Source organism: Ascidia mentula, chromosome 8, assembly GCF_947561715.1.
Source record: "Ascidia mentula chromosome 8, kaAscMent1.1, whole genome shotgun sequence".
NCBI lineage: Eukaryota > Metazoa > Chordata > Ascidiacea > Phlebobranchia > Ascidiidae > Ascidia > Ascidia mentula.
Window position 1 is genome coordinate 17,407,695 of NC_138573.1, and position 23,519 is coordinate 17,431,213.

Below are 23,519 nucleotides of genomic sequence, written 5' to 3' on the forward strand. Positions count from 1 at the left end.
GTTCAAGGATGACGAACTCAATTTTGCAAGAGCGATACAAATTGCTGTGGAAACTGAAAATGTAGCAAAGCTGATTTTGGTCCCGAAAAGGGAGTCATCTGTCAATAAGCCTAAGGAGGCAAGATCCCGAAGAACTTTATTTTCCCAAAGGAACCGTGAAAAGTACCACAGGTGCGGGTAACCTAGACATTTTGCATCAACCTGTCGTTTTAAAGTGTAATTTCTAATTTCTGCAAACGCAAAGGTCATCCGCAAGCTGTGTGTCGTGAAAGTTGGGAACTTTACAAGGCGTCTACCCGATCTGTTAGTGTGAAAGTGATGCCAAGCGGATAAGTATGACGTCGCCACATTGAGCAACTGCACCATGCTTCGGGAGAAGATCCCGGAGAACTTCCAACATCGATACGTGAAGACAATAATGTAGAAGAAGAACGTCTGGGAGGTGGGGAATCTCGTGTACAAAACAAGGGTTTTCAATTTTCATCTTCAAATACACCCGAGTATGGCCCGGGTAATCCACGACGGTCCTCTAGACGTACCGCCGCGACAATTTCGTTGTGAAAATTGTGTGTTTTTTGTGCGGTATTGTATTTTTGTTGTGGAGGTGTGGTGCACAACAGCGTACTAATCTCCCACTCTGCGTTTAATTCGTATCCTGCGGTGTAATTGCATTCGCAGCATTCTTATGCCGGAATGATTACGTGGCAACGCAATTGCGCTCCACAACAGATTTCAAAGCACGTGTGTTGAGCAGTCGCAACGGTGATAATGTTGTACGGATACCAGGTTGGAAAAACTGCTTAGGCGAATTTATTGCAAACCACAACGGTAAAATTAGCAAATATTGACACCAAATTCCTTTCCAAATTTATATTAGGGCACTTAATTGCCACGCGGTTGAAAATTCTTTGGTTCACGCAACAACCAAAGCAGAAACCTTATTGTAAATATAATGACCCACAACAAGTATAATTGAATGGTTGCTCTAGTAGACGTCTAAATGTTGCAATGTCGTCACAGGCCATAAATAAGGCTCGTGGGTGGGGTGACGTCATTTATCTGTGGTATCAGCCACCAACCTGTTTAAAGCGTTCCTTCCTGGTTCCTGCTGCTGTTCACAATATACAGTGAATTAAATGCTTCTCAGGTGATTTATACACTTCCAGCAGGTCCAAAAAGCACAAGTGCACATGCATTTCTTATTGCGCAATTTACTAACATGATCTAAGTTAGTTGATTGCAAATGACAGTGGACATAAAATTGATTTTTTTTTAAATCTAAAAGCTGCTACGCAAATCGAAAAACGCGAGAATATAAAAAAATAATATCGATACCGATAAAAAAAAGATTGTCGATCAGGTGTCCATGTGATTTGTCCCATTGAATACAACACATTTCCTGTATTGGTTACCACGTGTGGTACGTCAGGTGTTAATTGTATATACGACGTAAGTTTGCTTCATACTTTCATCATGCTGGAAGACCACTATCTCCTAGTTTACACATTGTTCGCTTTTGATGCTAAATATCAATGTTTAAATTCGAACTTTATTTGTTAAACTTAGCTGTTTTGGGTTGTTGTCCTACTTTAGACATTCGCCAGGAAATTACTTTTATCCAACGACAGTAATACATGCTAACTTTGTCCATCAACCAGTTTAAAACTTTCTATAATTTTTTGCTTTATTTTGTATTTTAAGTCGCAACAGCACAATTAGTAATGTTTGTATTTGGTAAAGTCACCGTTTTGCTGCGCACCTACACCACTCGTGGACGTCTGAACGCAAGACACTAAGACAGTTACCCACCCACTTACAAATATTATTGGATACAGCAATGAGATACGAATAGCTGCAGTTAAACAACAATGACTGTCACAGGTGTTACAAGCATGCCTTTTCTTCTGATATGTTGGTTATGTTTATGCGGGAATTTTTGCAGCGTGGTAGCAGGTTTGTAAATAGTGTTTTCCTATTGGAACTGAAAGTAGCAATTATATGTTGGAAAAGTTTATTAAAATGCGCAAACCTTATTCCGTATAGCAAATGTTAACGTGATAGTGTATTTTAAGGCTGTAGTCGCGTTTAAAGCTAATGGCGTGGCGAATTTGCCATGCTTTTTATTCAAAAAATTGAATGTGCGATTATGCGGAAGCCATATGAACAATAAACATTGTGAACAGAAGTAAAAACTTGTTCATTCCACGATAAAACAAAATTTTTATGACGCTTATCTACGTCAACGGTGGTGCGTCTATTTTGTAGTCAGGTTTATCTGAAAGCCGTTGGCATGGATTCTAAAACTGAGTTTGTTTGCTTAGTTGAACGTCATGCAAACAAACGATGGTCAACATATATAAAAGCGATTCGTGAAGCACTACGATAGTTACCCATTGTATTTAAACAATTAAAGTTGTTGTTGCCAGAGTGATTACTCCGCAAGTAATTACGATCACGCAACGAAAATAAGCTAAGAACGTTTGGCATGATAGGATTGCCTCTCTTTTTACATGAATTCTCACATATTTTAAGAAGAACACGTGTCTCTGCGACATACACATTTTAAGAAACATTTCGGTTAAATAAAAAATTGTTTATATTTGAAACAATTAAGCGAATTACATGAATCTGATCGATGTTAATGATAATTACGTTATTGGACGTGATAATATAAATATGATGTGACTATCATTAAAAGAATAATATTCATGACACATGTTTAATAAACATAGTAAACCCATGAAAAACACAATAAACCCAATCGAGCAAACAGTGTGCACGAAAACAGCTATTTATACATAGAATGCTTTAAACTCAGGAAACCCCGCTACCAGTTGTGTTGGCCGCTTCTACACTTTATCGGATTACATTTCATCAGGGGATCAGACATGGGACAGAGTAAATACAAAATGTAGTGAAAATAATGGAACACTGGCAAGTGTCCCGGATGCTGAAACACAAAACTATCTTGTTACAAAAGCACAGGAGAAGTGGGGACACGTCGGTGGAACTATTTGTACGAGAATCAATTAAACATTGATGAAATATGTGTTAATATCCTTTTACTTAACAGACGCCTACTTGGGAAGTAAAAGGGAAACAAATGCATTAACTTTTCAGTGGCTTGATGGGAAAGTGTTTGCTCAAAGATCATCATCATCAGGTAAAATAAGATACGTGCTCATGTTCTCCATTATATATGAATGTGTTTCCAGCCGAATGGACAAACATAGGATACACTGCATGGTTAAAAGGGAAGGTTGGAAGTGGTTTGTGTGTTGGACTTCAGAGGGAAGGAAGAAAATGGGGATGGAATGCTGGAATCTGTGATAACGCAAACTATCACATATGTGAAAACAAAGGTGGGAAAGTTTCCTTCACAAAAACATTTGTTTACGTCACAATGACAAACGTTATTATGTTTTAGTAAACAACACCAGTGTTGCCAGTTGGGCGCATTTTACCCCTCATTGGGCGTGTTGTCTTGGGTGTTTGTGCTTTTTTGTTGCACCTTGCGCATTTGGGCGTGTTCAAGAATTTTAAATATTTGAAAATTAACAAAACGCTGTTTAAGCCGTATTCAAAATACTGCAAACAGACCACACAACGAAATATGTCGTCATAATCTCAAAATAATGAGTGTTACAGGTGTTGCGTCCTGCTCACGGTCTTAGTTTACGGTTTAAGTATTCAACCATAAGCATAAAATGACCATTGATGTACATAACTATTATGTGTAAACTTCATTAACATTGGGCGTGTTGTTTTTACAGAAATTGGCGCTTTTGGGCGTGTTGAAACAAAAAAATTGGCGCTTTTGGTAAAAAAAATCTGGCAGCACTGCAACACTTAACACACTAAAACCGTTGCACTTTGGCAGGGGCCAGGCAAATCTCATTTGATCAATCAAGTTATTCATCAAAGATCGGTGGCTCAGTCACTATTAGTGGGAAAATATCAGGATTTCATACAGAACATCTCACAGTTACAGCAATTTACAACAACAACCAACGAGAAACACTCGAAAGTAATTACAATGGAAGCAGTTTTAGTTACACAATAAACAGTGTAACCTCATCACATATTGGAAATATACAGATTGAACTTGTTGGAACTGACTCCAGTTGTAAAACTATTGGATCCGTATCTCTGCAGTTTCAAGGTATGGTCAATACAATAGTCACCCAAAAAGATGCGATTTGTAACATTTTCGTGTGGAATAGAATCATTTTACATTTCACTGGATAAAAGTGAAGTTGTGGCAAATTACAAAACACAACAAACAATCGTATGTGAAGCAAATGGTTATCTCGACCCATCTGTTCAGTGGGCCAGGTATTTTTTTCAAAATAGAAATATTTTCACAACCTATAAATGTGCGTTCAATATAAATTAAATTTCTTTTTGTGTAATTCAGCATTTTTATAATTTTGCCAAACATCCTCGCCAAAACTCTTTTATGTCCCAATAATGTATCACGGTGAAAAAACGTCGTTCAAAACGTGTTTCTAAGTTTTGAAAAACACCCAATACAGATGTTTGTTACAGAAATAGTGTTTCAATATCAACATCGTCTTCTCGCAATATTTACCAAACAACAACTCAACCAAACTCCTACGCTGGACAATCAACGCTCTACGTAACAGTTCATGACGTTGCTGAATCAGGAAGTTACGTTTGTGAAGCTACAAACTGGAATGGACCTGAAGAGAAGACGAAAACATTACAAGTTAAAGGTTTGCGCTTATTCATATTTATTTTAATGTGCTTGAATTGCGAGCGGTTCTAGTGACAAGTTATTTCGCATTGGAAATATGGTTGAATTTCACAATACATTTTTAGTTCCAGCAAATATATCAACGTCTCATGCAAGCATTATTGCCAATTTGGGACAAACAGCCTCTGTTGATTGTGTTTCATGGGGATTTCCAAGACCTACTGTTACATGGAAAGGGTAAACAAGCTTAAAATAATCAAAATGTAACATTGGCTTCTTGGATTACTCGCTTACAATAGGGTCAATGATGTACAAGTTTCCCATCTTTCGACGTCTTCTGTATATCAAAACACCGTAACAGACTCAGGGTTTAAATATCAAGCGGGATTGCATATCACTATGAATGACGTCACAATGTCGGGTGTATATAGCTGTACAGCAAGTAACGATGCTGGAAGCGCCTCCTCAACTATGAGTGTTTATGGTAAGTGTTGCTGCTTTTCCAGATTTAATGTTTGACGAATATTGGTGTCCCGGTTAACCTACTTTGCCGTAGCGCAACCAACCGCCTAAAAAAACTAAAAATAAGATAAAATCAGTAGCAAACAACCTAAAAACATACGTCAGCAACATTTGATTGGTGCAGAAGGATCTCAAAAGCGAGTAATTTGCAAAATTTTCTGTATTTGCATGTCGTAAATCTGTCGCCGCTACCCAATAAATTAAAGTCTAATACCCGGCCGTGTTCTGAAGTTCGCCCAACAACACTACTTTAGTTTCAAAACAACATATTTAAAAAATGGTATTTTCATGTACATCACTTTTCCTTTTTTGAACTGTGCCAGAAATTGTTTTCTTATTGTTTATTTTTTAGAATATTTGTTGATACAGACATAATTTTATTATTACTAAAATTGCAATATTGTTTCAGTGCCAGCAAACATAATTGTTACAAAAAACTCTGTGAATTTAAAACACGGACAAAAGGAAATACTTGATTGTACTTCGCATGGAAACCCTAAACCTGTTGTTAATTGGTACAGGTGAGATTAACTCTTTAAAGGCGTTTTTCATGTCGTTGGTAGTGTTACTACATGAATAAATCCATCTGGCAAAAGAGATTTCGTCAAACTAATTACTTCTTTTGGATTTTAAATCCCTACCATACATAATAAATGTTACTATCGTTAAATGTATAATGACGTATGATAATTTTAAATCATACTTAGCGTTTTGTCAGGTTTTTGTAAGTTTATGTTCATAAAAAAAGGTTTGAAAAATGCACTTGCAATAACATCTTATTGCAGGTGTGGGTGTTCTTTGTGTGTTGAACGTTTTTTTTAATTTCCAGCTATACTTCTTTTGACACTGATGCTCTAATACAGGCGCTTTTTGTTCGAAGAGCTTGTATAGACTACATCGTGTGTATCCACAAACATAAATACATCGTGCAGAACGTCTAAGTTACAATCTACTAAAATTTCGATAAATACTTAGCCGTTGAGTAACCATCATAAATTTGCAAAAATTATTAAAATATCAACAAATTAGTAGTTTATAAATAACGTATATTGTTGTCAAAGGTCTACGTCGTTGGTTACATACACATCGAGTTCGTCAATATTCCAACAAGTTTCACAACAAGAAACTAACCATCAAACAAACAGACTTCACATCACAATAACTGATGTAATGCAAAGTGGAATTTACAAATGCCGTGTGGAAAGTAACGTGGCTGGTGGCAGAAAAATTAAGGAAATAACCGTAAACGGTAAGAAATTAGTGTATTATGATCTTTGTAGCTAGACTGTTGACATACGTTTAAACGCAGTTAAACCCAATATTTCCCTCACAATGTCATCCATGGTTGTCGAAAGTTCGAAACAACATAAAGTGGATTGTGTTTCATTTGGATTTCCCAAACCGACCGTTGTATGGAAAAGGTGGTGTATGCAACAAATTCTTTATATCTGTAAGCTGTATACAGATTACCACTGTTTTGACCCATAAGATCTTGGTGTGCAGATTCTTTATCGTTTGTTAGCAATTCAATGCATTTTTTTGTGTATTGTTTTGATATAACACAAATGTAGTAAGATTGTCAATCTGTGTACAAATCTTTGGTTTTTTTCGCTATAGGGTTGTCAAAAAGGTAGTTATATTACATTTAAACTATAGTTTAATTACCGTACAACCCTTATTCAGACATGGGAACCGAATTGGAGACTTAGCGACCGAACCTATTTACACAAGTTTAACTGAGGGTCAATTTTCCCAAAAAGTTCGACTTCACCTAACAGTCAATGACGTCATACATTCTGGTTCTTATGTTTGTCATACGAGCAACAGCAAAGGCGATGAAAACGACATTACACTACAAGTAAAAGGTGCGTTCATGTAGGAATGCATTCTTTTACACGTCAGAATGGTGTCAGGTCAGGTGAAACAGTCAAACAACGTACACGATGCAGTACATTTGAATAAAAATGGTTGGACAAGTTTATAATGGTTATTTCGCGTGTTTAGTTGCAGCAAATATCTCCCTTACACAAACTACCAAAGTTGCAAAGATTCCTGACGTCTTCATCGTCACCTGTGTTTCGTATGGTTATCCTTTGCCAACCACTAACTGGATGAGGTAAACGGTTATATTTTGTAATGTTATGAAATTGCATGACAATTTTTGTACTTTTCTTTGTGGTATTCGTAAATCTGAATTCCATTTTCACTTGAAATTCAAGATCCACATCTTCAATAAGTTCTTCACCCTCAAACTCGATTTACCAAATAACAACAACCAGTGGAAAATTTAAATCAACGTCTCAGTTGCATTTCACTTTAAAATCAATCGAGGATGCTGGAGAATACAAATGTGTGGCTTCAAACATTAAAACGAGAACAGCTCAATTTCAAGTATTGGGTGAGAAATTTTAACCGAAAGTTTAACTGATCTTCAAAACGTATTATAATATATTGATATTTTTGTTTTTAGTAAAAGCCAACATCTCTTTGTCAACAAAGAAAGTCACCATACGTGAAGGGGAAACTGTTAATATCACTTGTACTTCGTTTGGATATTACACCCCTGATGTTTACTGGACAAGGTAGTTTTTATTGAAATGGCAAAGTTATCGAACGAACCATACATCTTTACTAGAAATTCGAAAAAAGTTTCACCCAATCCATCGGCTGGATTTTATCAAAGTTTCTCTAACATTAACAATTTTCAAATCAGAAGTCAACTGTTTTTGACCAATTCCACCCTTAGTGATAGCGGTGAATACGCTTGCCACGCTAATAATTCTGTTGAAGGCAGTTCATTTGCTATAGCAACAGTTGAAGGTTTGTTTTAGAATTAAACTTGTTTTGGAGAAACTAACCGGTTTATTGCATGCAGTTGGACCATATTTTATTTTTTCTACCTCACCAAAACATTTCAGTCAATCACAAACTTACACGTGTACATTTGCTGGGATCCCACCACCCACTGTTTATTGGAAGATCAACGACCAAATTATCGACCATCAAACAAAAACACCAACAAAAATTACAAACTTCCAACAACACGATCAGACACAATCTCAATTGCTTATTTCAGGTTCCGTTATATTTGGTCAAAACTCTGTAGTAAGTTGCTTCTCCAATAATTCAATTTCCTCAACGAATGAAAGAACAATGCATTTAAACAAAGGTTAGTTGTGATTTCTACCCTGTTGTTTTCTTATATAACTATTTTCTGTTTCAGACATTAACATGCACCTAGGTACGCTTTATACCATGAATGGTAAGTTGAATTTCACTTCAGCCTTAAATCAGTGCAGTATTTCTGGTGGGTTGTTGCCAGAACATAAGTTTGTTAATCGCACTGATTCGTCATTTAACCTGGATACATGGCTTCAAGGTTTGAAAAAACAAATACTTGATAAAATGTTTGTACAAAGTACGCATTGTTCTGACGTTTCAAGCAGTGGGAGAAAACGCAACCTCTACAGGAAGTTGTCTCTTATATCAAACAACACGTAAACATGTCACAGACATTCCTTGTAATGAAGAACGCAATTACGTGTGTATATATTCAGGTAGAGTTAATGTCAACAATGCAGAACTACTCCATAACCATTAAATACATCTTTATTATCAGCTTTAAAAATCTCACAAACGAGCAAATGTTACAACGACCGGGTGACAGTTCAATGGGAAGATCTGACCAAATACAATGGATCGATAACTTACCTTGTAAGAGCAATGAACGAAAGTCACTCAATCAATGTCAGTAAACTTTCCACCCAACCTTCAACAAGCAACCACATCTACACAACCACAATCGACTATCTGAAACCAGATATCTCATATAATATATCGGTAAATACATGTGTATCATACGTATCATATCGTACAATGCTAATACTAATACTAATGCATTTGCAATTGTTTAGGTTGAAATGTTTCCTGATATTTGGAACTTGGAGGTTCCAACAACTACAGCCTTGACGTCAAGTGTGTTTCTAAACGTCACAGGTAAAATGTCAATCGAATCGGGTGTATGCAGTATTCAAGTTGTCCTCCCTGAGAATGTGACCGACAAAGTCACCAAAGTGAAGGTAAAAATGTTGTGTGAATGAAATATTCACATAAATATTTGTTTTAACTGCAATTGTGACATGTCTGACACAATAATACCGTAACCAGTAAAAATCTGTCCGCAGTTACGTTTTGCAATTGTACCAATCAGTGCAACAACACGAAACATAAACTGGACCGAAAAAAGTTTTACATCCAACACGTCAATACAGCACAGTGCTGTGATTGGTGAAAACAAACAACTCTTCGCTCAGTTTCAACCAATCACAGAATATTGCTTCAACACAGTTTTTGACGTATCTGGGGAATGTAAGATCGAAGTTATATCAGGTATGTGATATAAGGACGCCCAATGGCTTGTGCACATGTATCTTTAAAACCAGACCACTGCCATATAATAACACAGTCACATGATTGCCGTAGTGTTGAAGTTTGGAATGGCAGATTGCGGTGATAACATTTTGGCGTTCGTTGGCGAGATCACTTGATCAGGCTGAAAGAGAATGCGTGTTGTTCTTATCGGCCCAATGATGATAATGTATCTGTGAGTCTTGTGACAGTTAAACCATGGTAGACAAATCGTTTCTTGAACCATGTTTGCATAACTCGGTGAACACAACCACATTAAACTTTGTACAAACAGTTACTGTTGTTACGCGCAAACTAACATAGAAACATACGTACTTCCGTGTTTTGGATCAAAACAGCAGGACGAGTCGATCCAAATATACTCGAGGAAATCCCACGTTGGTTGCCTGTAGGCTTCTATCCTACATCTCATGAGCTAACACAGACTACTCACTGTTTTTACCATATGTGGTGTTGGCGTGGTGTTAACGCTTACGTCATAGTAAAGCGCATGCTGGAAGTGGGCAATATTGAGTCGTCACAAGAAAACATCGATTGTGTGTTGTCCCGGCCGGGCATGGCATGATTCTGCTAACTTTATTGTCATGGACACCTGCGTTTTCGTGTGCCGAGAAGGTTACATTTTATAGCAGCGAGTCCCCAAATAGGTTCCTCCGATATCACGCTCATACTCTTCCGTCGTGATATGTATTTGGATGTAATTGGACAAACTCATCTTGTGTGATATTTACTTTATAGTTTCAGTGCCACCGTCTTCTCCCGCTTCCGCAATTGCTGGGACAACAGTACCTTTATTTCTTCTGGTTGTTTTGATTGTGGCGGGAGTGTTCTACAGGTAATGTATGCCCGTACTTTTGCAAAACATGCATTACAAACGTGAATAATCACATAGAGATCGTATACGGAAATGGATTCCATCAAAAACGCCAGCTGTCCCGAAAAGACGCAAACTTTCTCGTAAAGGTCAGTTATCCACAAGTTGTTGCGATAGAGTAAGCAACCTTTCTTGACAATTAAAGTTCAGTAAAACCCAGCATAATTTCAACACCTACGTCTTACTTACATTCCACTAGATGATGATCACGTGCAAGAAGAAACTACAAAGATTTCAAGAGTTTTTCTTGAGGAATTCTTCACTGACAGCATGGAAAAGGATCATGAAGGTTTAAAAGATCAATTTAAGGTAGATAACACTGTGACAAAGTGATCTATGCCAGACCTTCTTTAACCTTGTATCTCTCGATCTCTCATGTTCGACTGTAACGTTTTGATAGTTTGTGGCAACAGTTAGCTGTAATGAGGTAAATGAAAAACTCTCATGAAAGCGTAGTTTGTGACAGAGTACAATTAAATGTTGTGTTTTGTGTCACGCTGACTCTTTTCGGACCATCATGTTTGGCGTGTTACCACAAGAGATGACCAAGCAAAATGGACTGATGACATTTCTACGGATTTTAAACAACTCTGTTATATTCATTGCATCCTTTTCTTCAGAACATCAGAACCGAATCGCAAAACTTCTGCACTGTATATGATGACGCCACAGCCAAGGAAAATCCAAGCAGGAATCGATACAAGAACATAATACCGTGTAAGTAGGGTTTAAAAATCAAGATACTTTAGGCGTGTTTAGGTTTTATTCGCATAGACTAAACAACATGAGTGCCCTGGTTTAAATTTTGGCAGCCGACAAAACCGTTTTATGAAGAAAGGCAATAGTGTCAATGGAAATTGAACGGAAAAAAATTTTCTGCACACCAAGACACAACATTGATTTGAAACGTTTATACATGTAGTCAAATGTCAGCATTGTTTACGTTTTTACTATTTCCACAGACGACCACACCAGAGTGATTTTAAACAACGAGGATGCAAGTGGAAACCATTACATTAACGCTTCCTTTATCAACGTACGTAATACAAATAACATAAAACATTCAAGTAACCTTCCAGGGTCCGCCCACGTTTTTTAGCAGCTTGTACATTTCTGGGTTATAGGGTTTCAAGCAACCGTACAAGTGGATTGCAACCCAAGGACCGCTCCATAAAACTGTGGATGATTTCTGGACGATGGTTTGGGAACAGAACGTCCAAGTACTTGTAATGCTTGCTAATCTCCAAGAGAAGGGAAAGGTTCGGTTAAAACTCTGTAAAAATTTTGCCGCAAAAAAGTGAACAACAACACTATTTGATCTTAGTCCAAGTGCGCCCTCTACTGGCCCGAAAATGGAAATCGGTGTAGAAACCTCACACGAGTGAAAGTCAAACTATATGACGTCATCAATAAAGGTAGTTTCGTCATCAGGACGTTGACTGTCCAGGAAGTGAATAGCACTTATATATCGGTAAGTAATTTGTGTAACTTGAAGGTTTCGAAAACGTTCTGAGTATCATTCACAGGAACAACGCACTGTGACGCAATATCACTTCACTGCTTGGCCCGACCACGGAGTTCCACAAACTACCACTGGTTTGCTCAGATTTTCTAAAGAAGTTAAAACCCACTTGGCTGAGGTTCAACAATCCTTAAATGTTGAAGTTCCTACAATTGTTCATTGCAGGTATCGAAAATCCCCTAAATAAAGTCATGGTACATTTGACGTCACAGTGTAAACTTTTTGCTTCTAGTGCCGGTGCCGGAAGAACAGGAACGTTTATTGGTTTCGATAATTTATTGGATGAATTGAGTGAAACTGGTTCGGTTGATGTGTTTAAGACAGTTTGTAATATGAGGCAGCAAAGAATGGAAATGGTGCAAACTCCAGTGAGTATTACACAGCATTAAGAAATGTAATACTTAGGGCTGTTAAGGAATTACTCTAAAAAAAATTTATTAGGAACAATACATCTTACTTCACAAACTTCTGGCTGAAACGGTGGCTTTTAATGAAACTGATTCAGATTTATTTCAACTCAACCAAAAAGTTCTTCAAACTCAAAGGTTGGATCAAAGAATTTTTTTTAAATATGTTGTTAAATAAGCGTACATAAATAATCACATTCTTCATCAGATTTCCTCAAGCAAACGATATCAACAAGGAATTTAGTGACCTGATTAAATTTTCAGATGATGGAAAATCTTCCCCAGTAACTGTTGACCGTCTTGCAACTGTGTCCTGTAAACATAAAGTTTGAAGTACATTTGTTCTATTTACTAATTTTAAACATCATTTAGATAAAGCTGAGCCCAATGCAGAAAAAAAACAAAAAAGCGGAGTCTTTAAAATTGAGGTGTGTATTGATGTTAAAAACCGGAAAAAAACCCCATTTACAAGCAAAATGCTGTATGTTTAGTCATACGATCCAGGCAACAATTTGCTGCTTGGTGTTGAACCAAGTTTGAAGGAAGTGGAAGATTTCTTGAGTGTTTTGACATTGAATGACACAGGATTTATTCTTCAACTGGAGAAAAACAATGTAATAACAAAATTTGGAAGTTAGTTTTTCCAAGAATCTAATCAGTATTTGTTTTAGAAAAATCCAATTTGGCCGGATCAAGTGAACAGAAAAAAGGTCCATGGAATATTTTCATTAAAACTCGTAGAAGAAACAAATAATGGAACGGTGAAAGAGACAAAAATAAGTGTTGACAACGAAAGAAGTCAACAACAGGTTTTAAAGGTTTTCAAAACAGCAAAAAATGAATACTCATTGCCTCTTTTATTACAGAATGACGTGGTGCTGGTTGAAAATGCCAGCGGTGATCCTGAAAACGACGCGCAATTCATAGAACTGATTATACGAGTTGGTATTCTCCGCCAGGCGACCTATTCTAAGAGTATTCTAGCCATCTCAAGGTATAAGTTTTGCGTTTTAAATAGCGATTGGTAATCTTGTCCGGCGATCGAGTGGAAAAGCTACTCAGGATTCGTGGCAAGAAAAACCTGGTCCTGGAACGTTGACAAATAGTTTCGCAGTTGTTTTTTTCGCTGTCCAAACAAGTTTTTTTTAAGGGACGGATATTCGAAGTCGGTCATATTTGGTGCTGTCTGGAACCTTCTGTGTCGTCATAATGTCGAGAAGAAGTTTGATGTTTTTCGAGCTGTCAAGGATATCTTGAGTTTTCTTCCTAAAACTACACTTACCCTGGTAAGATTCTGTGTGTATGTAAAACGTGCTACCCAGATCACGCTTGAAGTTTGAATGGGGCGTGATTTAGTAATCGCGGTAGTACGTTACAATTCCCAAACCTTTTTCAGTAGCGTGCATCTTCGATTTTTCGTACAGTTTTCGCGTAGCACCCGTGTCCGGGAAGTTTATTAACTAATATCAGAACGCACCACTTGAAGTCGTTCGCTCACCGATTGTGAACGCGAATGCCATAAATTGGGATCATGTACTGCCCTGACGATAAAACTATGAAAGCTTCAATGCAACTCTGAACTTATTTATTTTTGTCTTTATAAACGAATACATTATTCCCGTGCTTTCATAAAGCAACTTACCTGTATTTTTACTTACAGCATGAATACCAATCCTGCTACACATTGATCAAAAGCTACGTCGACCGTTACGGAGCATAATATGCTCGGAAGATTTTTTTGCTTTTGTGACGCAACTCCAATTTAATCGGACGAATAGCAACAAAATATGAAACATTGGCGACAAAACGACTATGTGTAAAGGCCCAATTGTTCTGAACAAATAGCAAGAAATCATAGGCAACAGTATATTATTTGTTTTGTGTTATGTTGTGTTATTTTGTTTGTATTTTACTTGCATTGTTTATTGGCTGTGAATATTTTGCATCAATATTTATTGTAAATAGTTGATTATAATTGAATTGCACTTATCGACGCTAAATACTGTTGTTAAGCCACGTGGTTTAGTTGATTTTAACCCCGTGCTTTGTGTTTCTGTTCGCTGGTGTCGGTCATGCACATTTTATTGCTAAAATTGTCCCAGAATCTAGAATTTCGACCAGTATTTGCAGTCCAAGACAAGTTAACTTATTTATCGTGCGTTTGCATGTACAATATACATCACAACCACTTTCAATGTTAGTATGTGGGGTTCTTGTGAGCTATTTGTTTTTAATTCAGCAGGTTTTACTTTTACGCACAAGTTTCCACCTATCGATTGTGTTGAATGCAAATCGCACCTAGTTTCAGGTGTGTAACAAACATGCCCAGTAAACAGAAAAAACAGATGCGCCGTTGTTTCAGATTCGGAAAATGCTATTCCTGAACGATGGAAACACACATAAAAAATCTCAGCGCTAACTCGAGACGTAGTCAGTCCATCACAAGTACAGCAACCTTGCTACCGAACTTTCGTTTTGTGCCAAATTACACATGAGGTAAACGCTCTATTGCTATCTCCAAGATTAGCATCTACCGTGGAAAGTCTTCAACCCTCGGGCAAAGCAACCGGGCGTTTTTCTGACAGAAAACGATTGCAAACGGGATAGGGTTACGTCGTAAAGGCCCTAAGCGATCATCGCGTCGGTGCAAAACTACAGCGACACCGTATAGTGCAGGAGTAAACATGAGTATGTTATAATAAAATATATTGCAGAACTGAAGATTTGGTTCAGATTTAAGACGTTCTTAAATATAGCACAGAAGTTACATGATTAGTTAAGCTCCTTCTAAACAAGAGGTTTGCGTTAAACTTTGCATCTTGGATGAACTAAGCAGAACTACGGTATTTTAGCAAAACTGTTGCTTTTGCCTATACCCGGAGAGCTTAATCATACTTGGCGTTTAGAAAGATAACCAACTCTCTATCCGCCATTACATTAAATATCGTCAGGGGAAACTGTGTAATTGGTTGGGCAAGCCCATATATCTTGACGCAAGTAACCATAATCACGCGTCCATAGGCTGCAAACCTGTGTCAGTCATGCTTGCGGCATACGACGACATTTAACAGCTCGCCTGTAATCGTTCATCACATGATGGGATACATAATGTTTGACCTTTTGCTCCTTATCTTGGTTGTTGCGCTCTTTGCCTAGGATAATCGTTCGCAAACTGTTTTGACCGCAGACTTTTGCTACGCATTTTTGCCGCCAATCTTTCACATTTGGAAATAGAATTGCGAAGTAAGTTTCGTTAATCCCTTGAGTTTGGTAAGATAATAGAAACGCCCCACTCATCAATATTTCCTAATTAAAAGAGCAACAGTGCTACGAATAAAACGGTTTATGGTACAACGCGTAACCCTCGGGCTTGCAACCGATTACGCGAATCACACAATAAGAAGTCAATTACAGACAGTTGCGAAAGAACAAGTAGTGAAGATTCGAAAAGGATTTAAACATTTTGTTCGAAATCAAAGCCAAAAACGTAGCAATAAATGTCACATTTGTTGATTTTTGTTTAGGAACAACAGTGTTTTGTATCCGACGAAAGAATGTGAACACGCATTATGCGTTGGAGTCGCAGAAGGAAGGCCTTATATATTTTGGTTGCAACTTTGTTTGGAGCAACTGGCTTAAACCGTAAGACACCTTTCTTTCCTTGCATTCTGTTTTGTTTTCTGTCTACAACTTAACTATACTATGTTACACGTAACCTGATGTTTATTCTTTTTCAGACTTACTGAACACTGAACAACAGTTTTCATCACTGGTGATAAATGATCAGATACGTAGCGTGCAGTAAGTTCATGATTATCATGATATTTTCTTATTCAGCAAAAGAACCTCATGTGTGCTTTGTGTAAATATCGTTTCGATAAATTATGTTAAGGTCGTATGTGAAATTTCAACAACAAAACGCAACCAGGGCAAGACCGAAAATACGGACAATTCAAACCCTCCACGACAAAGGTGGGAAATAAAAACACGATTTATACGCAAAAATTTAAACTCAACTTTCAAAAAATTGGATGCAGAACGTGCGTTTCGCCACAACGATGACGTCACCTTTACCTCAAGTACCGAAAAACAAATTGAATCCTCGACAAAAACAACTTTGGATGACAAAGTATTGAAGGCGGAAGAAGAACTTTATAAGTTGATGGAATACCTCAAGTTATCCCAAGTAAGATAAGCAGATGTGTCTCAACCATCACGCTACATATTATTCTCAAGCAGGTAGAATCTTACCGTCTTACATGGTACATAGTGTATGAATCATAATTGATAATTTTATTTTTCTGTGGTAATGACTAGCACAATTGGGCAGTAATAACACAGTAAGTGACAAAAACCTGACAACTTTTAATCAAAAGCGGTGGTTGACTGAATTACGTTGTAAATACTCGTTGGACAATTCACGTAGTTTTTGACAAAACTTGCAACCAACATGTAACGATCAAGTTCGAATATACAAAGCAAAGTAGGATTCCAGGAGAATTAATATTGCGCAATCGAATTGTTGCACAGGTTCGTTGCGACAGTTTGGCCTACATAGGAAAGCAAACACCGCTTCAGGCCTACGAGGAGGGGACTTTCCCTGTCTGTTTCGACGATCGTCTTTTTCCGAAGTCGACAAAGAAGTGTCTCGTCTACTCATACGGGTGAGCACACAATATCGTTATACGAGCTATAGGTGCAAAAGTAGTTGGCGCTAGAGTATTTTAGTATCAAGTATTTTGCATTCTATCCTTAAACATTTCACCCTTAAACAAACAAATTTGTCAAAATTTACATAAAATTTATCGTATGATGAACAACGTTAGTTGGTTTTTAGCGTTTCCTTTAAACATTTTGTGTTTAAATGAACAGAATCAATGATAATTGGGGTTTTGATGACGGAATGGCCGAGTTATTTGGGTGCGAAGATCACGCATTTGATGCACAGTAGGTTGATATCTAGTTGACTATTCTGTATATTGGTTTGAGAAAGAAATTAAATATATTTGATTTGAATAGATATCTAGTACTCAGAATGCTTGGTGCGTGAAATCAAAGCCGTTAACAGTTACAAACCTTGCACTGAAGATAAACATGGTCGCGTTTCAAAAACTTCAGCATAAATGTTATCCAACAAATTCATATCTTAATGTTTAAATTTCAAGATATCAACTAAATGGTAAAGACGTACGGTTCTAAGTTACACCGCCTCTTAAACTGCTTAGACGAGAACAGATGTAATATTCGGTGACTTGGTTTGGTCTTGGATTTAAACAGCGATACAACTTCCATCTGCAGCATGTTCTCCACGAAGAACCACCGCCGTTCCCGCAACGTTTGGTTCCACAGAAAAGCCCTCGTCAACCTAACGTCGGACTCCGTTTACATGAAAGGGAAATATGACGTAGTCACCAGGTACATCTTGCATTAAGTTATGTGTGTTGGACATACGACATGAGGTTGTGTTTTAAACTATACAGAGACAAATGGGGAAGATTGGAACTTGAGCGCCTCCGTGTGGTCAAAACGCGCACTCTTGCGTCTGCAATGGCTGAGCTTGGACATGATGGAGTAAGTCGCATGATTGTCACAAGACATTATGAAGTCTTATCTACCTTTTGCAATACGTGAACAAAGCGTAAGCAGTATTTATCTGATACTACAACACGTAAGACAATGTGTGAATATTTTAGAAGAACTATCTTTCTGGCATTACGTAGATGTAAATTTAACCGGTTCTTCCGACGAGACTTCTGTAGAAGGACAGTTCTTCTAAAATCGCACTGGCAGCAACAGTAGCAATGCATTTTTTGTGTTTATAACAAAACGTTCTTTGAACAGCGAGTCATCGACGTACTTCGCTTAGATGCGGAATCCACAGAGAAATCCTTTGAGTTTGACGTCATCGCGAATCTATTGGAAGAGGACACGGTTCGCTGCGTGCGGCAATTGACGATCGAAGTGCATTTCTTCGGTCACTACAACGACACTCGAGGCGCTGTGGAGTTAAGGGAAAAACTGCGGACACTCAAACGTCTCCAATCTGCGGGTTACCAACTGTTGGACTTCCAATCTGTCACGGGTATTGAACATTTACGTAAAAATGTTGGGTCTGTGGATGAAGATGAAGAACCGACGACGTTTGTTATGCTTTGGGGAAACGCCTTGGCTAAACCTTGTGTGACTTTATAGCCGGACTGCGTTATGATTAAAACAAGCTGACGCTCAATAACCCCTAAAAACGTGGTTTGGAACTTCACGTTTTGTATTAATCTTAGTGCGTTTTGGAAACGTAATTAACCGCATTCTTGTGTTGGAAACATAAGTGCAAAGTACACACGCGTGAAAGACGATATCAAAAAAAGTGTATGATGTGGTTTGGATTAAAGCGTGGAGAATAACGCGACACGCGAAAGTAATAGAAGCAACGTGGAAGTAAAAATTTTTAAAAAAACTACACAATGTTTGTTTCTTTCGAAACTTTTTTTTACCATGTTACGTTATATCGCGTGAATGACCGACATTTAAATGGGTTTGTTCGCGTTTGAAACTACAGTTTATTAGAACAGACTTTTCATCTGATATTGTGAAGCTTTCGATTTAGGCAAGAACTCCTCCAACTCCTTGGTAAGTTGTAGCTTGTATTGAATTTCAGCAAGACCAGAATATGGAACCTGAAAAAAGAACATGAAAAAATAAAAAAAATCCAAAAGCAGCTTCGTTAATTTATTGCGGGCGCAGTGGAGAGCTTAATTTGAGTTTGAAGGACACAAAACAACGCCAAACAATGTCAAACAACAACTAAGGTGCTCACCTGGCTTCCTCCACCAACTCTTTGAACAGCTGGAAATGCGCAATCGAACATTGCATGGGAGGCAGTTATAAACATTAGTCTGTCCTCAATCTCCATCATTCCACCTTGCTATAAAACAATTAAAAACCCTCGCATTTGTTTGTGTTTAAATCTAGCAATTAAACAAATCATCCGAACACGTAAATTTAAAAATCCTTGATATAAACGGTAATATATATGAATGTTTCAGCAGCAATATGGCTAAAACAGTTACAAAACCTTGACTTATGTTTCTTAAATCAAGAAATAAGCAAAGTAGGCCTAATAATTTATCTCGTTATCAAAACGAAAAATCTCCTGAGAAGGTACTCAAGCTTACCAGGTATTTAAGCGGTCCTTCGGTAAGTTCTCGAATCCCACAAGAGATTTCGAAAGTACTCATCTTCTCCATTTCAGGTGGAAACTTGGCTTTGAGCATGGCCAACCACTTGGAGGCGGGCATGACAATGGGAACGTGCACCAAATCCCACTCAACATCCGAACCTAGCGAATGAAAGATGTTGTAGTTATATCAAGTAGTTTGACAAACAATGCCTACAAGACGCATTCTTACGCATTTCAGCTCACGTAAGTTCAAATATATGCTACTTTCAAGATATGCCTTGTTACCCAATTATTCTTGCATTTGAACACGATGTTTGCAATATTCCACTTAAAGATGTAAAACACAAAAGTTTTAATTTTTCAAACATTAAAGATCTAAAATTACTTGAAACAAAGTACTCCGAATGAACCAATGTGAATGAACCAATGTACTCTGTTTTTTTTATTTGGCTGTTTGGTTTCCCTGAAGAAACGTCTCACCAAGTTTTTGAAGCCCGTTGATAATTTGCATATAAGGAACGTCGGATTCGCAAATTCTGTTCTTGGCTTCAGTAAAATACGGCAACGTGTTTAAGTTTCCCGGACGGTGAATGATGAGAAGCTAAACAAAATAACAAGAAAAGTAAAAGTAAAGAGATCTGCGTACATTTTATGTTTATGTGTTATTGCAATACACCAGTGCTTGTTAGACATAGAAGCTGGAACTGCTAAGGGGTATATCTGTCCTTAGGGCCACGTTATTGTTAAAACGTTAGGGTTAGCTTTAATTAATACATCATAGCTGCTATACTAGGAGCGTTAAATAGTTGTTGATTTTATAGTAATTCCAACGCTGCAATATGTAAATGAATGTTGCTGATACAAACAATCGCACTTCACAACACTAATTATCGTTACCTTCCCGAATTCGTGGAGGGTTTTCATGATGTTGCTTAAGGTGGTATTGAGGTCGCTAAAATATTGGATCGCATCGTGAATGATAATGCGATCAAATGGTGCATTCTTATATGTGGGATCGTTAGCAGCCTGCAACAGAATGTTATGATCACACAAGAAGTTGATGAAAATAAATCCAAACCTGAGCAAAGAAATCCTCGGCGCCAACATGGGCGATTTTAAATGCAAGTAACTTGCTCTTTTCCTTGATGTCCTTGTAATCAATTTTACCTGAAATTAGTCAGTAAGTAACTTTAAACCTAAACCCTATGGTGGAAAACCCAGACCACTATTGCAACATTTCAGTACACCAGCTCAAAAGTGCTGGGTTACATCAGATACATTGTTCCGTCTGGTTAGATTTCTTTGACTAGGACAATTTATTCTGTATCCAGTTTTTGGTTTCTACTGCGGGAAACAATTGTTTATAATTAATCAACAGAACCATTGTTAACTACTTGACTATTTAGCCGGCAAGATTGTTGCAAGTCATTTGCGCTGCACTTATGGGACCTTGTAGGCCGAATCAGTTGCCCTGTGTAATGAATTGTTTTTATTGAGAGCGTTACGCACCAGTGTCGTTAAATTAGACAGTCTCACAATTTGCAACAGACAGAAACAAATTACCCGGGAAGACTGACTGAACAGGAGTGGTAAGACAGAAATATTCTTCCAGTTGCGGCGCCAGAGAGCAGTGCTCCGAACTTACGTACGCCACCCTGTGGAAGGTGTCCACTTCCAGGTACTTGTGAATGAGCTAAAAAACGTTTTTGTTGTTTAAAACGTCCGGTATCTTTGCTGACTACAAACAAACTTTAATTCTAGCCATTAACTCGGGGTAAATGTGTTTACATGGAACATATTATCTTCGTAAACATCTCCGAAGCTGTAAAGTTCTTCTGTGGGAAGGCGAGGGATGTAGATGTTGTCTTGGTACAACTCAGAAATTACACACAAAGGAAACTGACTTCGTCGGTCAGCAGTTCCAACTTCTTCTGCGCAAAACAACGAGGTTAAAACACACAAATAAAACTTCGCAGAAACGTTTTTTGGTTAATTAAGCGTTGTGGCTTTGTTGTAGTTTAGATCGCCAATCTCCAATTTGCTTAAACAAAGTTTTACCTATGAGCTAATATTGTCTACGCCCCTATTTCACAATTTTAACCGTAACATGAAAAAAACTCCATTTAGACGGAAAATGTTTACTTCAAATATAACTGACAACCACTTTTCAGGACATTCTGCTAGCGTTCATTCAAAACAAAGTCTACAAAGCAATACAAAACTCACCTTTTGCTTTGTTATGTTTGTGGAAAATCTTCTCTCGTTTGGTCTCCGTGTTTTTTCTTCCACGATTAGTCTTCGGTACAAAATAATCCGCATTCATTTTGGCCGAGTGAGTTGGTCTGTGCTTGATAATCTGCGGATAATCTCCACATCCAGTCGTGTACCTCTGTCGCCAGCTTCGCTCATAACTCGGCGACTTAACACTTTCATCAGGGCTGTCGCATTCACTGTCAATATTTATTTTTCCGCGCTCATTGTGACGCACGTTCGAGAATAAGAGCCTTTGTTTTGTTGCTTCCTTGACGGGAGGCTGAAATAATAAGTGTTGTTACAGGGGATTAACCTATTCTGTGGACGTTTGGAGTTACTGTGGCCTCAGACCATCATTTTGCTAGGAACGCTTTGGGCAACAGAATATAACTTTTAGCTGTTTGTATGTAGCAGGTGAGAGAGAATTCATAGGTTGATTGATTTGCTGAAGGGTGACTAAAGCATTGGTAAAATAACTTATTTGTTGCAAAAACGTTTCACCTTCTTGTTAATTGGACGTTTTGTATCTTTATTCGACGATTTTGCGTCTTCCACGTCAGGAACTTCGGTTGAAAACAATCTTCCAGCGAACGGTTTGACTTTCCATTCCTCGTGAGTGAACTTCGGTGTAGTTTCATCGGCGAAAGTTACTTTGGGACAAAATTCGGATTTAGAACACTCTGCTCGTCTCGTCGGTTCTTCACTTTGCTTGCTTAGTGTGGATTTGATTTTTCTGTTCTTACGCCTCATAACTTATGGATGCAGAGTTTCAAAAACGTAAAACTAAAGGAGCTCTGTCGAGAACATTGGAATTTTCGTAATATTTAAAAAGGGAAGGAATTCACCACCAACATATACTAAATGTACATAAAAACAAAAAAAATGATCCAAAAATAAACGCTTTCTGGATAGTGTTCTAAGAAGAGTGAGCATCCGTCAACTTATCAATGGGATAACGTTATGTTGCGCGTTCTGGTTACAAACTTCTGCATTATTCCCTTTCAAACTCCAACGAAGAAACACAAGGTAAAAAAAGCATAGCGCACAACGTTTGCAAGTTGTCCAGTAATAATTGGCGGGAGTGTAGATATATCAAAGCATTACTAAACTACATGTATAAAGCATTGATTTCAACACGATCTTATACGACTGCATCCCGTATTCCTGTTAACTACCCTGTTGTCATTAAATGATGATAATTATTTCAAATTTTATTCCTTTCAGGCAAATAAAATGCACGGCGCCAACTCACTATGCGTTCTCACCATCCACACATTACAACATCCTTGTTCGAACTCTTGAGGCTTTAAAGTCATTTCAGTAACCAACAGGAGGTTGTATTGTTTGTAAAGGGATTTTGTTGCTACATCTCATTGTGCCTTTGTGTGTACAACGCTATTGTGTTACAGCCCTCTCTGTCACGTCATAAACGTTCTCTCGAGCGTGGAAGAACATATAGTGCTCGCATTTTCATATTTCGGAATACTTTCGCCTTCAATGTTCGAGTCTATCGTTAACGAGTATTTTGTTTAATCGCAATAAAATATGACCTTATTGTCACATATCAAAGCGTGAAGCTCACACCCTCATTGAGCAACCAAATGAGACATATTTGTTTC

At 37.8% G+C, this 23,519-nt stretch overlaps 3 protein-coding genes and 1 long non-coding RNA gene across 7 annotated transcripts in view; 3 read left to right on the plus strand and 1 right to left on the minus strand.

Moving 5' to 3' along the window:
- The window catches only part of LOC145910304 (uncharacterized), a 133,752-nt gene extending 110,925 nt beyond the window's left edge, over positions 1-22,827 (minus strand). Inside the window, exons 1-10 of one of the 4 annotated variants that reach the window (XR_014403196.1) lie at positions 22,402-22,820; positions 21,874-22,180; positions 21,436-21,578; positions 21,211-21,340; positions 20,726-20,814; positions 20,545-20,673; positions 20,128-20,248; positions 19,643-19,806; positions 19,285-19,392; positions 18,807-19,144 (exon numbers count right to left, since the gene is read on the minus strand). Coding sequence is in view for 3 of the 4 variants with exons in the window: in XM_082997377.1 (XP_082853503.1) it covers positions 19,031-19,144; positions 19,285-19,392; positions 19,643-19,806; positions 20,128-20,248; positions 20,545-20,673; positions 20,726-20,814; positions 21,211-21,340; positions 21,436-21,578; positions 21,874-22,180; positions 22,402-22,650 (1,554 nt within the window). In the remaining variant the exon portion in view is untranslated. Of the gene's footprint in view, positions 1-18,737; positions 19,145-19,284; positions 19,393-19,642; positions 19,807-20,127; positions 20,249-20,544; positions 20,674-20,725; positions 20,815-21,210; positions 21,341-21,435; positions 21,579-21,873; positions 22,181-22,401 lie in introns of those variants that run through there. The other 3 variants (XM_082997378.1, XM_082997379.1, XM_082997377.1) reach the window with 3 other exon arrangements.
- Positions 1,836-14,623, plus strand: LOC145912139 (uncharacterized). Its single transcript, XM_082999554.1, has 40 exons — positions 1,836-1,953; positions 2,819-3,016; positions 3,074-3,163; positions 3,216-3,362; positions 3,881-4,162; positions 4,224-4,335; positions 4,549-4,736; positions 4,843-4,954; positions 5,017-5,201; positions 5,649-5,760; positions 6,301-6,488; positions 6,549-6,660; positions 6,923-7,104; positions 7,244-7,355; positions 7,459-7,637; positions 7,710-7,821; positions 7,875-8,059; positions 8,115-8,408; positions 8,463-8,618; positions 8,686-8,796; positions 8,859-9,079; positions 9,154-9,318; positions 9,424-9,628; positions 10,406-10,502; positions 10,560-10,630; positions 10,741-10,850; positions 11,162-11,258; positions 11,504-11,577; positions 11,666-11,800; positions 11,866-12,012; positions 12,068-12,228; positions 12,296-12,431; positions 12,505-12,608; positions 12,679-12,785; positions 12,843-12,898; positions 12,962-13,084; positions 13,142-13,279; positions 13,337-13,464; positions 13,621-13,756; positions 14,131-14,623. Exons 1-40 carry the CDS (start codon positions 1,869-1,871, stop codon positions 14,188-14,190), a joined length of 5,613 nt encoding a protein of 1,870 aa, XP_082855680.1. The 5' UTR covers positions 1,836-1,868; the 3' UTR covers positions 14,191-14,623.
- On the plus strand, positions 15,993-18,675 carry LOC145910307 (uncharacterized). The gene is made up of 9 exons (XM_082997380.1): positions 15,993-16,112; positions 16,208-16,271; positions 16,363-16,442; positions 16,508-16,656; positions 17,001-17,134; positions 17,343-17,417; positions 17,769-17,885; positions 17,951-18,041; positions 18,312-18,675. The coding sequence occupies exons 1-9, from the start codon at positions 16,040-16,042 to the stop codon at positions 18,660-18,662; spliced, it is 1,134 nt and encodes a 377-aa protein (XP_082853506.1). The 5' UTR covers positions 15,993-16,039; the 3' UTR covers positions 18,663-18,675.
- LOC145910309 (uncharacterized) lies at positions 22,789-23,460 on the plus strand. The gene is made up of 2 exons (XR_014403199.1): positions 22,789-22,926; positions 23,125-23,460. It is a non-coding gene; the product is annotated as an uncharacterized LOC145910309 (long non-coding RNA).
- Positions 23,461-23,519: the final 59 nt, after the last annotated feature.